General features: G+C 39.2%; 1 protein-coding gene across 2 annotated transcripts; it reads left to right on the top strand.

Annotated features, from left to right (window-relative positions):
• The first annotated feature begins 1798 nt into the window (after positions 1-1798).
• On the top strand, positions 1799-13837 carry clint1a (clathrin interactor 1a). 2 transcript variants are annotated; one of them, XM_086308359.1, is made up of 12 exons: positions 1799-2011; positions 5744-5848; positions 6563-6659; positions 7094-7202; positions 7565-7729; positions 7875-8049; positions 8231-8447; positions 8578-8668; positions 9233-9292; positions 9840-10144; positions 11127-11337; positions 11444-13837. In XM_086308359.1, the coding sequence occupies exons 1-12, from the start codon at positions 1971-1973 to the stop codon at positions 11785-11787; spliced, it is 1920 nt and encodes a 639-aa protein (XP_086164485.1). In that variant the 5' UTR covers positions 1799-1970; the 3' UTR covers positions 11788-13837. The 2 variants fall into 2 exon arrangements, with proteins under 2 accessions (XP_086164485.1, XP_086164476.1); XM_086308350.1 differs by having other exon boundaries at positions 1800-2011; positions 9837-10144.
• Positions 13838-15257: the final 1420 nt, after the last annotated feature.

The raw sequence follows: 15257 nt of genomic DNA on the forward strand, positions 1-15257 counted from the left end.
AATGCCAGATGAGGAGGGATGGTGAACACATGGGGTGGTGACCCGCTGTCTGTGATGCAGCCCATAGTTTGGGGGAAGCTGGAGTTAATCTGGACAAAGAAGAGCACCCATTCCAATAGTGCAGGAAGCTGTGTGAAGTCAAAGCCAAAGAATTTTGCTATGAAATAACAAACTGAGGAAAACGTGTTATAGAAATGGTAACTCTAGACAGTATAACATTGTATTTTGGAGATGTGTGATAGCATAAAATATCTAATGCTGAACAATATATTCAAAGATCTCTTACATCCAGTTTTATCTTCATGTTTGTTTTTGAGTTTGTTTTTTTAAGGAACTGAAATTGTTTAGTTCTCAGTGCTCTCTAATAGGAAAAAAAAACCTTTTGTCACTACTATGGCAACACTGGCCTAATGCAGCATAATGCATCTTGTCTCAACTTCCTGTGAACCTTAATGACTATAAGCTGAAAGCACAAGTGATATAGAAGAACACATCTTTATAGCAGGAATGTCAAACTAATTTTATACAGCCCACTTTCAGTCAATGTAAAGAAGTATACCTATACAGTTTGGACAGTTCTTATACATGATAAAGAAATGCTGCTGTAGCAACAAGGAAATCTGTTAGCATGATTCTTTGGGCTTAAACTGTAAAAAATAAATGTGTTTTTAAAAAGGAGTTCTGGTAGCTCATTGCTCAGACTGCCCTGTAATTATTAAAGTTTTTGTTAATTCACAAAAAAAATGTGTGTGACTCAGAAAACCCCCCCATAAACATTTCTATAGTAGATCGAAAAATACTGCTGGCTTCCAGTGCGACCCCTCAGGCTCCTAGTAGATGCAGATATGTTATCAATTTGAACATCAAAGGTGACTTTTTTACTGAGTTATCATATTCACAAGATTTTCAGAAAACTTTACCAGTGGCCTTGACCTTGAGCTCAAGATCACCAGGATTCAAATTTGCCGAAGACTTTTAGTAGATGCACCTATGGTATGAATGTGAAAATCCTAGGTGACTTCCTTCTTGAGTTATGGCATTCAGAAATTTTTCAGAAAACCTGATCTCTGACCTTCACTGGGAGTCAAACTTGTCCGCAAGCTTTATTAGATGCGCCTATGGTACGAATTTCTACATCACCTTGTTCTCAAGTTATCGCATTCACAAATTTTGGCGTCCACTCCACCCACCTGGCTGACAACAATACCCTGTCAGGCTTGTTACAGCTGATGGGTAAGAATTGTTATTTAATTGTTTTTCTGTTACTTAATTACTTTGGTGTAGTATGAATGGTGATTATGGGGTAGGTCTTTATTAGTAGAAAAAGCTGTAAAAGTTGTGAAAATACAGTTAAAAGTCTAAAATGTATATCTATATATATTCTCTTTTTTCAAAGAGAATATCAGCAGAATTCTGGCTGATTTGTTGGCCCAATTCTGGCCCCTGGACCTTATGTTTGACATCACTAATCTATTGCGTAAATCAGAATTACTATAAGTACTTTATATAGGGTCTTAGTATGTTTTACTTGTTATGTTTTGTTTTTTAACTTTACTGTTTAATTTAACAATTTCTCAAATTCAGTGAGAGGTCCTTATTCTAAAAATATGTCTACGTCCTAGAACGTTTTTTCCATTATTTAAATATCCCCATAGTCATTAATAGATGTGAATAATTTGCGAAAGCTCTTTCTCTAACTTTATATAAAGGTTAATGTAATCATGTATCAAGGTGGTGTCCGAATACATGCTATAAACTACAACTCCAATCCTGCTTTACGCAGTTTTGATGACGTTGCACGGGCATTTCCCATAGTAACCTTTCCTGTCTGCTTGCTGGTGCGTTTGCGCCTCCTGTCTTGAAAGCGAGGTGAAGAATAGTTTACTTTCCAGAGTTCAAGGTTTGGTGTCGGTGTTCGTTTGGAGTAAAGGCTTTTGCCGAGGCGTTAAGCCCCCTTTCTCAGAGCCAACATGCTGAACATGTGGAAAGTTAGGGAGTTGGTTGACAAAGCGTGAGTATCTTCTTATCACAGTACGGCTGTAACGAGTTATTTGTGCTTGTAGTTTACCTGTTTGAAAGAGACACGTACCCAAAACTTTGACGTCACGTCATTCTTTACAAGTTAGCTAGCCTGTATGCTACTAGCGAATTAGTTAACTGACTTTTACAAACACCATACTTCTTGTTTTAAGTGTGGGTGTCTTGTTTTTCTTACAGTTCTTCTTGCCTTGTCGTTCAGCTAAATTGTAACTAAAAGGATATGGTGTGACTGCGCTTGACATTTGTTCGTTTTCTCCGAAAGCGCATGCTAACCTGCTTGGCTAACAAGCTAATTATGTAGCCTGTTGACTGGGTGGGTAGCTAGCTGACCAGGCTAGCCAGCTAAGCTAGTTTGACAGCTCCCAGGCTGAATAATTAAACAATGGGTGTTTTTGGAGTTATGTGAAACAGACTTGTCGTCCAACCCCTGTTTAGCTGCTACTGCCTGGAAATACATTTTTAATTAATTAATTTAAGGTAGAAGTGCTTTACGATCGTCTTGACACTTGTAGCTAAGTTACACACGACGTTGTGGTAGTTGCACGAGAGCCCTTGAGTTGTAAGTTAAATTGTTCGTCGTTAAGTTACAATACAACAATTGTCTAGATTGTTGTAGATTTTCCACCAGCGTCACGCTAGCATACACATAAATACATAAATTAACACATCGTGTTAGTTTTAAAATAAAAACACACCCTTAAAAAACAACTACCTTTACACTTTTGGCTTACAATCATGTTGGTGGCAACTAGTTCCCAGTAAACGTAAGTGTGTGTTAAGAAGTTTGACCACAACTTACGACAGTTGTTATTTGAGTTGGCTTTACTGTTATTGAGGGTGCTTTATGTTTTTATTTATTTTTCTACTTAAAAGAGCCACTACAGAGTATTTATTAATGAGTGATCAGTCATCTGCTGGGTTTTGTAACTTGTTGGTGGATGTCAAGCTTTCTCCCTCTCTCTCTTTTGTTTGCTTCCGGTGCATTTTTGCATAGTTTGATGGGAGTGTTGGTCAAAGCTTCCATGGCAGTAATTTATTACCTAGCTTTATCAAAGAGCAAGCCAACACCTTTGTTCAGCACATTTGTTCTCCTTTGGCTGCTGGTTTATTTTCAGCTGATGACTGTACTCTGAAGCTTTTGTAGGCTATTGCACGATTTTCTTAAAAATGTATTTTTATTTTTTGTTCCTTCAAGGGCTTAGTGGCTTATTGTGCACAGTCAGACAATAGTGTGTTAAGTCTATCCAAGAATGCAATCCTGTGGATGCACTTGACTCCCCTCTGTGTGTGACCTTCTGCAGCATGTTTTGCTTTTGTTGGAGCGAGTCAGACAAAGAAGGAAATATTTACTTTACAAAATTTAACTCAGTAATTCCACATTTGAAAGAACTTAAGTTTCAGTTGAGATAAAGGAGACGAGGCATAGATGTATAAAGATGCCGCAACTTGTAAAAACAATGGTCATGACGTGCCAGACATTCATTCATCTACACACACACACACCCAGAAGCATGTAAATTATTTACTAAACTTAATGTTATATAGATCACACTATCCTGCAGTATTGTATAAATACTGTATATTGTTGCATATATTCATTTTCTGATGCATCTGCACCATTTTTATTTTAACTTATAATATAAAGCAATTTGAATTGACAGACTAAAAGAGAGATTATTTTTATGCCTGAATGAGTGCGCCTTCATTCTAATCTGGCTTTATTTGAAATACTGGGTGGTGTAAGAGCTCGTGTCTTGAGACCTTTGAAATTGGGAACTTGTTGACTTGTTTTCATAAAGTGTCAATAAATGCTGAGTCATTAAGACTGATTGTTGCATTCTTCCTCTGATTAATCAGAGGGCTTTATGTGCATTTTTTTTTTGTTAAATATAATGAGTAAAATGCTGATTTGTTTTTCTTATTTTTTTAACTTTTGTAATGAGTAAAGTTAACATTAATATAAGAACTAAAGTGCAGTTGCAATGAAGAGCAAGGGAAATGCTTCAGCAGTATAGCAGCGGAAATATGTGTGATTGTGTGTCACTGAGAGTATCACAGCTTCCGTTTTATCTAGCTGATATCTAGAACAGCAGCAACCTCTGTGTGAAGATAAGCAGTTGCATCAGTGCCTTTTATTTTTTGTCTGTCATTCATGCATGGCAGGTTAGCATTTTCCCTAACTAGCTAGAGAAATTCTGGATATATAAAGTTATAACTACACATGGAGTAACCAGAATCCTTTGAAAACTCTTGGATATAGAATGTTTGAATGTCTGTCTGGGACTTTTCAGCAAATGTTGACTGTGATCCATGGTTGGGCCCAGAGGCTTATTTTAATTAGCTGTGAAAGGACTCTGGCGTGGTAATTTTCAAATACTTTTCATGGCTTAAGCCACATTTTACAAAAGAGAGTATGTTGTCAGAGTTGTAACCATACCCTGCAACTTTTAGCAATGCAGTCTGCCTGAAAACCACAGAGAGGGTGTATCCTTGTTAACAATATGGCATCAAATCAGTGTTGCTCTGTCAGGCGCTGTGCTGTTTATTGCTGATGTGGCAGTAGTGAAGGAGGAGGTTGTAGAAATTTCAAATTGCTTATTTGCCTTGCCACATTTTATTGCTAAAGTTGCAGCAGGGCCTGCTTACTTATTTTAAAGATGATGCCTGTATGATTATTGATCATAGTTCTGCGGTTCTGTAACAAACAAGTTAATACTCTAAATCTGAATAAGGTCTCAGGTTGTGGCTCAGTTTTACGTTGCATATACAATTTGGGATAGTGGCTATACTGCTTCCCTTAATGCAAACACTGCATTAAGGGATAACCAGTTTATCCAGTTATGACTGAATAGATGCCAAATGACATGTTAAATTAAATCCCCTTACACAAACGGCGATTAGTCAAATAAAGATGCAAAATCTCAATTAAAAAACACAAGGACACCATTGTCAAATAATGCACAGCAGGTGATGTAAATAGAAATTACAGAAGCAGAAATGAACTTTATAAAAAAAGGTAAAGAAAAACTTTATAAAGTCCTTTGCTTTTTTCAAGATCTTGGTGGAACCCTTATACACACTGAAGCTAAGACGTGATATTTTTTTCTTTCCCTTACAGAATGCTGGCTATATTTTTAAGTAGAAACAAGATTTGTAGACTCTAATCCTGGATAAATATAAGGCAGAGTTTGATTAGCCTTTGTTAGTTCTGTACTGATTGTGATTGCGTTTTTTACTTCTTTAGTCTTTTATAATATACGAAGTCCTATATATTTGGAACACAGATTTTAGCCTGAAATGCTTAGAGAGATTCATTGTTTTGATTTCTTCCCATTTGAGTCTCTGATTCCTGTTGTACTAGTTTCTAACTAGAGCTCAAAATCAGTCAGCAACTCTTGTTTTATTCATCGCCATTTTAGCCTGCATGTATGTGTTTACACTGAACGCATTGTGCATTTGCCTGTGTGGTAAGCTGTTTTAGGTTTTGACAAGGAGTTATAGAAAACACGTGATCCTTTTGTTCTTTTAGCCTTTAAAAGGGCACTTGTGGTTGGCTTAAGCATCTTTAAGTCTCTGATTTTATATGATTTTTGTACTGTCATTCATGTTGGTCTTGCTGGGCTGAGGTGCAGGTGCATACTTTGAGCAGAAATGACAAATAAAATGTATTATAATTGAAGTTTGTTTTTGTTTGTTATTATAGAACCAATGTGGTGATGAACTACTCCGAGGTGGAGTCTAAGGTGAGAGAAGCCACCAATGATGACCCCTGGGGACCATCAGGACAGCTGATGAGTGAAATTTCTAGGTAAGGTTTGTTGTTTATTTCATTTATGTTTTACTGAAAAGCACCCACTGTAAATAAAAAGAAAACCTTACATCCCTTTATCTGCATTTCCATGAACATTATTTTTAAAGATCAGGCTTCTATGACAAATCCAGCTCTTACTGGATTTTAAGCCTCCTCGCTCATCAAAACAGGAAACAGGGCTTCTTTGAAAGTCAGCAGAACGTTTCTGAATAAACAACCATAAACAATTATAGTTTAAAAGTTAAGCTGTAAATTACCTGCATCTGAATGTCTAAGAACTCCCGTGAACTACCTCTGATGTGTCTTACGTGACTTTCTTTAAGTGCAGAAAGCTTTGTCAAAAACGTATGAGCCCCGAAGTTATGAGTGACACAGAAGTTTCTAATGACTCATTTAGAAGCTGTTTTTACAAAAAATGGTTTTTGATGTTCAAGCGTCCCGTTTGACCTCAAGTCTTTTCCTGCACAGAACTGCAAACAATGAGAATATTAAACCCCCAAGTGTTCATTGTTGATTATTTATCATATTCAAAGTGGACATCAGTGTTTGAGTTCATCTGGCTTTTACTGTTCATGCTTTCTTCTTATGCAACTATGCATACACAGATATGCTTAATTGCAGATATGCTTTTTTTTTTTTTTTTTTTTTTTTTTAACATGAAAGTAAAAAGTCTAATTCCCCCCCCACCCCTCCGTTTTTTTTTATAAACAGAGCCACCTTCATGTATGAACAGTTCCCAGAGGTGATGAACATGCTGTGGGCCCGCATGCTGCGGGACAACAAAAAGAACTGGAGGAGAGTCTACAAGGTCTGCCTCAGTGCTGTTGTAAAATGACACAAACGCATGTTCTTGCATTAATTGTGAAACAAGGCTTGAAGACCTAAGTGCTGAGAACATTTTTCATTCTGTGGAACACTTTGGACTTGCTAAACTAAAATTAATAGATTTGATTTAACTTTAAAGGCCTTTCTCCTTACTTTTAGCAATAATCGGGTATCAGCAAGAACTTTAAGATTGGGTTAAGCTTTTTTACAAATAACCTACTGATGGATTTCACTCAGCAAGAGATGTGAAGACAAACCACATTGTTTGAAACACTGTGATTGAGAGTAAACGAAAGTCTGACACAAGAATCACAACTTGAACAAACTGGGTTAACTCCAAACTTGAAGTTAAAAATAAAATCTTAAATCTTTTTTTTAATTTCCCATTTTGTTTTTTTCTTCCCCCCCTCCCTTCAGTCTCTATTACTGCTAGCCCATCTCATCAGGAACGGGTCTGAAAGGGTTGTGACTAGTGCCAGAGAACATCTGTATGACTTGAGATCACTAGAAAGCTACCATTTTGTAGGTAAGGTATCATTCTGGTCTTCTTTTTTTTTCTTTTTTTTTTAATTTAGATCTTAGATGGCTAGACATTTTGTTTGCTGAATGTTGTTGTAATGAGGTGAAAAGTTCTGTATCAACAACAGCTTTAATGTGGGCTGCAATGAATGGAAGGAGGAAGGAGGCCCTAAGCAGTGCTTAGTCCAGAAACTCTTAGCATACTACTGTAAAGCTGCTTTCAGTGGCCCAAACCATGTGTGTATTTTAGACTTTGTTTAGAAGGAAGGACACAATAATTATTATTCTTTGTCTGTGTCTGGATTTTGTGTATTACTGTTGTAATTTAATCAGTTTTGTTATTCTTTCTCCTTAAATTGCTACCCTTAGATGAGAATGGGAAGGACCAAGGTGTGAATGTACGTCAGAAGGTGAAGGAGATGGTGGAGTTTGTTCAGGATGATGACAGGCTTAGGGAAGAACGGAAAAAGGCAAAGAAGAATAAAGACAAATACATTGGTGTATCCTCTGACAGCATGGGATACAGAGGCTACTGTAAGTCCACAGATGTGCACATTTTGTAAATAGAGGTGTTGGGAAAAGAGCAGCTGGAACTGATGTGATTACTTTTTGGTGCGGAAGTATAACCTGATATCCTATGATGTCCAACTCATGTTTGCTTCTCTTTTTCCACTAATAGCGGGGGACAGGTATGACTCTGGTGATAGAAAGTGGGATGATGACTGGGAGAAAAAAGGGCCATTCCCCTTCAGTGATAAGCTGGGGGAAATCAGTGACAAAATTGGCACCACCATTGATGACACCATAAACAAGTTTAGAAAGAAGGACAGAGACGACTCACCAGATCGATTCAGGTAGGATACAGCCTCCGATCTGATGCAAGGAAACTAAACACAAAAGGAAAGTTTCTTGTTGCTATTTAGGACAAAGACATTTGAAGATGTGATCACAGAGCTTTGTGTGTTTCTTGATGGGTAGAATGTGTACAATGATTGTGTCTGGTCACCTTACCTCTCATGTTGTTTTTGTCCCTAGTGACAACGAGGAGGACAGGGGTCGATCATCTCAAAATGGCCAGCAAAGAAAAGAGTTCAAAGATGAAGAGGAGACTGTTACCACAAAAAGTCTACAGATTGTCCAAGCAACAGAGACTACAGCAACACGGAAGAGAGGAGGGCCATCCAAGAAAGTAGACCTTGGGGCCGCAGCCCATTACACAGGAGACAAGAGCCCAGATACCACCGCCAAACAGGTAGCAATAGCGCTCTTCAACAAATGAAATGAGAGACGATTTTATTGATATGAGGCTGGTTATGTTTACTCTGAATCTTGAGTTTTTAGCTTTCTTATTTTATTTTTTTGGTTGTTTGTTTTAATTCCAGATGCAGCCAGCCGCAGCCCCTCAGCCAACCAATGCTGCCCTTGCTGATCTACTGATGGTGGACACAACACCTAGTCAGCCTGCTGCCACAGGTATAATGTCACTAAGTTTGAGAAACCTTTTGTGAAGCACACTTATAACCTGTCTTATGAGAAGATTGATGAGACTATTATCAGTAAAAAAAAAAAAATTTCCAGTAGACAAATTGGACAGGATCCTTAAAGAAACTGATGGTCTCTGCCCAAAATGAAAAATACCTTCCAGTCACTGCAATTGTGACATACCAGTAAATCCAGGACTAACCGTTTTAGTTCAGCGTTACAGTACCACAAAGAAAAAAACTCCAGAGTAGCTGCACGAACACACTAGACTCTACTGAAAGTGTGGTGCCCAGCTGCTGATAGCAGCTTCCCATTTTTTGGGGACAGCAGGAGGAGGGAGTTGATGTATAGGAACTAAGTGCACCAGATGTTTTTGGAGGAGTCCCTAGGGAATGGAGAGGGCAGAAGCACTGAACAGATGTTTGGTCCCCTCCACCTATTCACTGCTTCCCCCTCCCCTCCCTCCTACACTTCTGACACTAAGGGAATGCTAACTATGGTGGAATGACACCTGGAGCTCACTTGTTTTAAATTTATTTCTGTTTCTCAATGCAGGCCTGATCGGTGGATTTGCCGACTTCTCCTCACCTGCTGCCTCTGCTGGACTGTCCTCGGGTTGGTTTTAAAAGTTTTTGGAGTGTGTGTGTGTGTGTGTGTGTGTGTGTGTGTTGTTGGTGTGTGTGTGTGTGTGTTGTTGGTGTGTGTGTGCATGTCTATGCTGTCCTGTTGCAACCATACCACTAGAATATTCAGAGGGATTCTGGGAGGGAGCCCTGGCCATATGGAGCCTGCTACCTGCTCTGCATAATAAGAACAGACACACATCAACTCCTGTTATGGATGACAAGGAGATGGGGACAGAGGAAGAAGTTGGTGGGGGTGGAGAAAGATGAGAGAGACTGAGAGAGGGAGAGAGACATTAGGCCAGGCCAGTTCAATAAAAATTTAAAAAGAGCCATCAGTGGTCACTGAGAATGTCCTCAAAAACATAACCTCTTTAGCTTTCTATTGTTTACTGTCAGGCTCAGATTTGTGATTTTGCTGAATCATATATTTGCACGGCTCACAGTACAAATATCACTGTTTCGATGGCAAATAAAGACACTCATGCAGCTGTCTGTTTTTTGTTTTTGTTGTTTTTCTGCCTTTCTTGTTGCAGCAGCACAACCCTCTAACCCCAATGGAGACTTTGGAGAATGGAATGCTTTTCCTGGAGGTCAGATGCCAGCATCTGCTCAGACTGGCAACATGAGTGGAAATGACCTTTTTGCACCCATGAATGCAGGTCCTTCTGTTGCCACCCCAACTGCTGCCCCGGCCCCAGCTTCAGGCTCTGGTCTTGCCTCAGCAAACCTGTTTGACTTGATGGGGCCAACACAGTCTCTCACCTCCTCTCAGAGCCTCAGCTTTAGCATGAGCAACACACAGAGTGTGAGCACCACGGTCCTACCCCAGTCTAAGTCACAGGTATGCATGATTGCACTCATTCATACACACATCCTTGTTAAATTATTGATTGTTCTACACATCATTACAAGAGTCCTATCGGGTGTAAATAGAATACAGGTGGAATCAAAATCTCTTGGGTCACAGACTCTTAGGCTTCATGGATACAGAGCTAGAGATATGGATTAGTGTGTGGTATATAAAGCATAGCATGAGATATGAGACATTGCTAGCTCCAATAGTAAGTTCGAGTGATTAGATCTGGATTTTCCTCAGCAATATTTTTAGATCTTGTCAATGCCGAATCTGAATTAAGCATGTTTTTGTGAATTCAAAATGTGTACCTTTTATCGTACCACATGCTTGTTTGCTCTTGGCCTACAAATTCAAATGCTGTGCAAAATTTCTTTCACATGCTGTTTATAATAGATTAATTCCAGATGTGACAAGCTAGATAACTATTATCACTAAGGGTCAAATACTTCCATTTATCCTCTTACTCCCACTTTTTAACATTGCACCTTGACCTCCTTGTGTGATGGAGACATACTTCATGTGATTGAAAGACAAAGGACAAGCGGGATGGTGGAGAGTTAATGTGCAGCCACTCCAGATGCTCATCTTCCCCTGAGACCTTTCCATAACCACCCACTCCTCATTTTACTGACACCGAATGAGAAAAATGAGATTTGAGTCACAAAAACATTAAAAGTCCAAGGAAAGTTCACATATGTTGACTGTATCTTCATGTAAAAAGGGTGTTGACCTACTTTAAAGGGGGGAAGACATTCACCTCTTCCATTTCGTCTATTTATTTTAAATGATATGTTTTTATTGAGTTAAGAAAGAGACTCGGGTAGATTTCCCTCTGTCGAGGTTAAGTGGGTCATGCTAAAGGTTTAGAGGCTTGAATAATGAAGTAAAAACTGCATCAATTTTTTTATGAATTTGGCACAAATGAGCTCTTTTTCTAACATTTTGCCTGCTTGTTTATCTGTGCCAGCCCCTCCAGACAATGGGGGGTCCTCTTCAACCACAGCCCATGCAGTCTCTCCAGCCTGTTCAGCAGGGAGTGTCATCTCAAGGTGCAGGAGCCAAAGCATCCCTTCCATCCACCTGGTCAGATCACTCTGTTAACATCAGCCTGGACTTCCTAGGCCCTGGAATGCAGCCCCCCAAACAGGCCCAGCCCAGTCTCAACACTCTCCAACAAGGTGAGAGGATTAGTACTTCAGATCTGACATGAATGGCAACAACCTCACAGTCCAGGTTCTGGCTTAAGTCTTTTTAAAATTTGAATTTCTCTTTTGTTATTTCCAGGCAACCAGGCACCCGGCAACATGCTCTCCCAGGGATTTTCCAATATGAGTCTGGGACCTACAGCTGCCCGACCTCCTGTTAATCCCATGATGCACCCTGGTGCTGGCATGGGGATGGGAATGGGCATGGCCCCCAATCAGGGCATGATGGGAATGGGGATGAACATGGGGATGCATCAAGGTGGGATGAACATGGGGATGCATCAAGGTGGGATGAACATGGGGATGCCACAGGGAGGTATGACCATGGGGATGCCTGGTGGGATGGGGATGGGGATGAACCCTGCGATGGCCCAGCAGCCCAAACAAGATGCTTTTGCTGACTTTGGAAATTTTGGAAAGTGATGGAACTGGAGAGCAAAGATTATAAGAGGAGCAGTGGCAGTCTCCCTCTCCGTCCACTGGTGAAGGATTGTTAAGAGCTGCAAACAAAGAGTACTTGAATGTCAATAATGTCAACTATCATAATACCAACACCCTGCAATCTCTTTTTTATAGTAATATGATTTGGATCTAAGTGAATGAGTGTGTGCGTGCGTTTGAACGAATGATCTGTCAGGTCTGGGTTCATGGTCAGGCACTCTGATGATGGTGTGCCTTGTAGGTTAGTTGTATATCAGTGAGCAGAAAGAAGAAAGTGCCACTGAGAGAATGTCAGGGGGATTTGCTTTATAACCTCAATCAAATGAAATCACCAGAATTGCAAAAAAACACAACTAGCTGCGTTTGTTTTCCTTTTTTCCTTTTGCTATATAATGTCGATAACTTGATGAATCATGAATTTCGATAGCTTGATCTGCCATTTTAACTTCCTAACAAACATTGAAGGATGTCAGGTTACCTCTTTCTTTAATGTCATCGTTCTTCCTTCAACGTGTAAATAGAAATCTGAAGCCCTAACAATAAGTTATGAAGCTCATATATGAGAGGCAGTGACAATGTGAAGAATTGTATCATGTAGACCAAATCTGATATGAATTAAGAACTATAACAAAGCACATTGACACCTTCTCTTTGTACATAAGTATCCAGACTTCAAATGTGCCTGCAGCTGGAGTAATTAATTATTTGCAGTGAACGCTATCAATTGAATTTGAGGAGTTGCACCTGCAAGACCATGAATTTGCCTTTCTTATTGGTATATAGCTATATTTTTCTTCTGATAATTATAATCAGTTAGCATCCAAATGAGATAATCAGTAGGTAGAAAAGCCTTATACAGGAGTAGAGTGCCTGAAAGACCTTTGCCTTTTCTCTTCAGTCAACCTCTTTGAAGGCGACAATGTGACTGCAGTGTTGAAAATAGCTGCGAGGATGGAGTTTTTGTGCTTGGTACAAATATGCCTGTGCCTCAAGCCAAGTGTACTGTCTGTACAGATGGCGGATGCAGTTGTTTCACTAGTTCTGTTTGTTCATCTGATTCAACTTTTTTTTTTCTTGTTTGTTTGTTTTTGTTTTCAATCTATTAAGGCCAGTGAGAACTTCAGAGCTACAAGACACCAAGATAAATTCATTCAAACCTCAAGTGTTGATTCAGACTGTTAAGATTGTAAAATGCAGCTGTCTGTTAGATGTTCATCAGTGCATTTTGGTACACGACACCTTCCATGTTGATTAATGTTGCACATTAAAGCAGGAGCAGGAGTCCTGAAAAGATTTTCTGTCATAGCCACCATCAGTCCGAGTCTGTGTGTTTAGTGACTTATCAGGTACAGACGATTGTGTGAGAGGAAGCACTAACCTGCCGTGTTTCAGATCAGCATGTTGGTTGGATTGCATTTGTGTCATCGGGTAGCACATCATGAACAGTCCCATCCAGCTGTATGCCAGTTTCGTTATGCTATAGATGTACACAACATTGCACTTCAGTGGTTCAAGTGCCTGCCGGTGGTTGCCTCCTGATCCTTGTGATGAGTGATAGATAATCAAAATTGAATCTTGACTGCCTGACATTTTTGGTGTGTCGACGCTGAGATAAATAATTCACTGACCACAGGAGAAGGCGGTGGATTCTGCAGCCTCAGGAGGATTTAAGTTGTGTTTTTCTACTCTCAACCCTCCTCTCAAGGGCTCATAAGGCTGAGCACACTAACACATAGTAGCCTTGCATCGGTGTCTGAAGCATTAAAATGACCAAAATCTGTTTGCTGTTTTTAGTTTTTTTTTTTTTTTTCTATTATATACATATATATATCCGTAGAGGTTTGTTTTACGCATTTTCTTTTCTACTTTAAATCCTCTTGGTCCTCTCAAAAATGGGATTGTTGAAACACTAGTATATGCAAATGTAAGATCATGGAAATCCTTCTAGAAAATGAAATTTTGCATTATTCCCATTTTGATTTGATTTACACATCAAGATTCTTTATCTACAACATTAAACAGTTGATTGAAATTTGCTAATGGTGTGTGTTATTTGGTGTGTTGTGTCATTAGCCTCATTCAAAACTGCTTCAAGCAGCAAAAGTGAAGCATCTGCACTTGGCTTGGAAATTACATTTACTTGATGGGAGTTTAATTTGTGCCAGTAATGAGACGGTGTTCAAAAGGCCGTCTGTAAATCAAAGAGAAAAGTTACGCGCTGCCAGATGCATTATAGCTCAGGTAGATCCCCCAGCATTTTATCTTTTTGCCGGCCAGTCACAAGGACTCCTGTACCACTTCAAATCTTTATTATGGATCTCTTATAACACTGATATAATGTTTAAAAAGGTCTTTCAAAGTTTTTCTCTGGACGCTTTTCTGCTTTTCAACTCCTTTTCAGTCCAGTACCTGACCATTTTCAGAGGAATGTTATTTTTGCCTCTTGTGGTCAACAAGCAACTTCACAAATAATCAGTATAAAATTAAATTTTTAAACACAGTTTGAGAATTTATTTTTTGCACCAACAAGGTTATTTTCACAGATCTATAGGTGAAAACCTGACATATCGCAGCATAGTGTGTCCTTAAAAATTTTAAAATGAGAAAACTGCTCAAGTGGAGGACAAAAGGAGTGGAACTAAACTATAGATTAACAGTATCTGAAAGTCATGTCCTTAAAAACTAAAGAAGTCTGAACTCTTATGCAAGCAGTCCTCTGAAGCGTAGAAGTGGTCATACCAAATATTTACCTTAACGCTTGTTATAATTGTGCAAACTCTGATTTGCCTTGCATATTGTAACCCTGTATGTTTGCACGTTTGAATAAACCTGTTTCCAGGTTTCTTAGCAATATATAAAGAAATGAGGTGACTCAAGACTTTTGCACAGGACTGTATTTCAATTGTTAATCCAAACTTAACAGTTATAACTCTAGCTCTAATTTTAGCCAGTGAGTTTATCACTTTTTGATCATTCAGCTTGTCCATTATTGCTGATTAAGTAACTTTTCTTGTGAAACCAGTTGTGGTCCACGTAGGTCTTTAATTAACTGTACTTCTGTTTTCTGATAAGTTGAGCTAATTCCAATTTACCCGCCGGGTCCTGCAAAGGTAGCCCAGGCTGAAAAAACACTGATTATAGAACACAAGAGGATAAATCAAGAAAGCAACGAGCCAGCTGCAGCTCCTGAGCTCAACACATGCTTTGAACCTTTTGCACTTTCAGACTATCGGGACTTAAGGAATGCAACAAAATCCTTTTGGTGTTACAGTTAAGGAAGCGCTGGATTCTTTTATTTGTCAAATTTATAGTCTCTCCCAGTGCAAGTGATGGCCTCATTACTCTGGTATAACACACACAAGAGACAGATGTTGCAGTTGTTGCCACAATTAGACCACACAATCAGTACTGTGCTCTGCTCACACTGCATCAGGGATTGTTGGAACACACTT

This window comes from Aulonocara sp. 'chitande type north' Nkhata Bay, linkage group LG2 (genome assembly GCF_057382095.1).
Source record: "Aulonocara sp. 'chitande type north' Nkhata Bay isolate Kocher_YH1m ecotype deep benthic linkage group LG2, A_spYH_male_GT1.1, whole genome shotgun sequence".
NCBI classification, from domain to species: domain Eukaryota; kingdom Metazoa; phylum Chordata; class Actinopteri; order Cichliformes; family Cichlidae; genus Aulonocara; species Aulonocara sp. 'chitande type north' Nkhata Bay.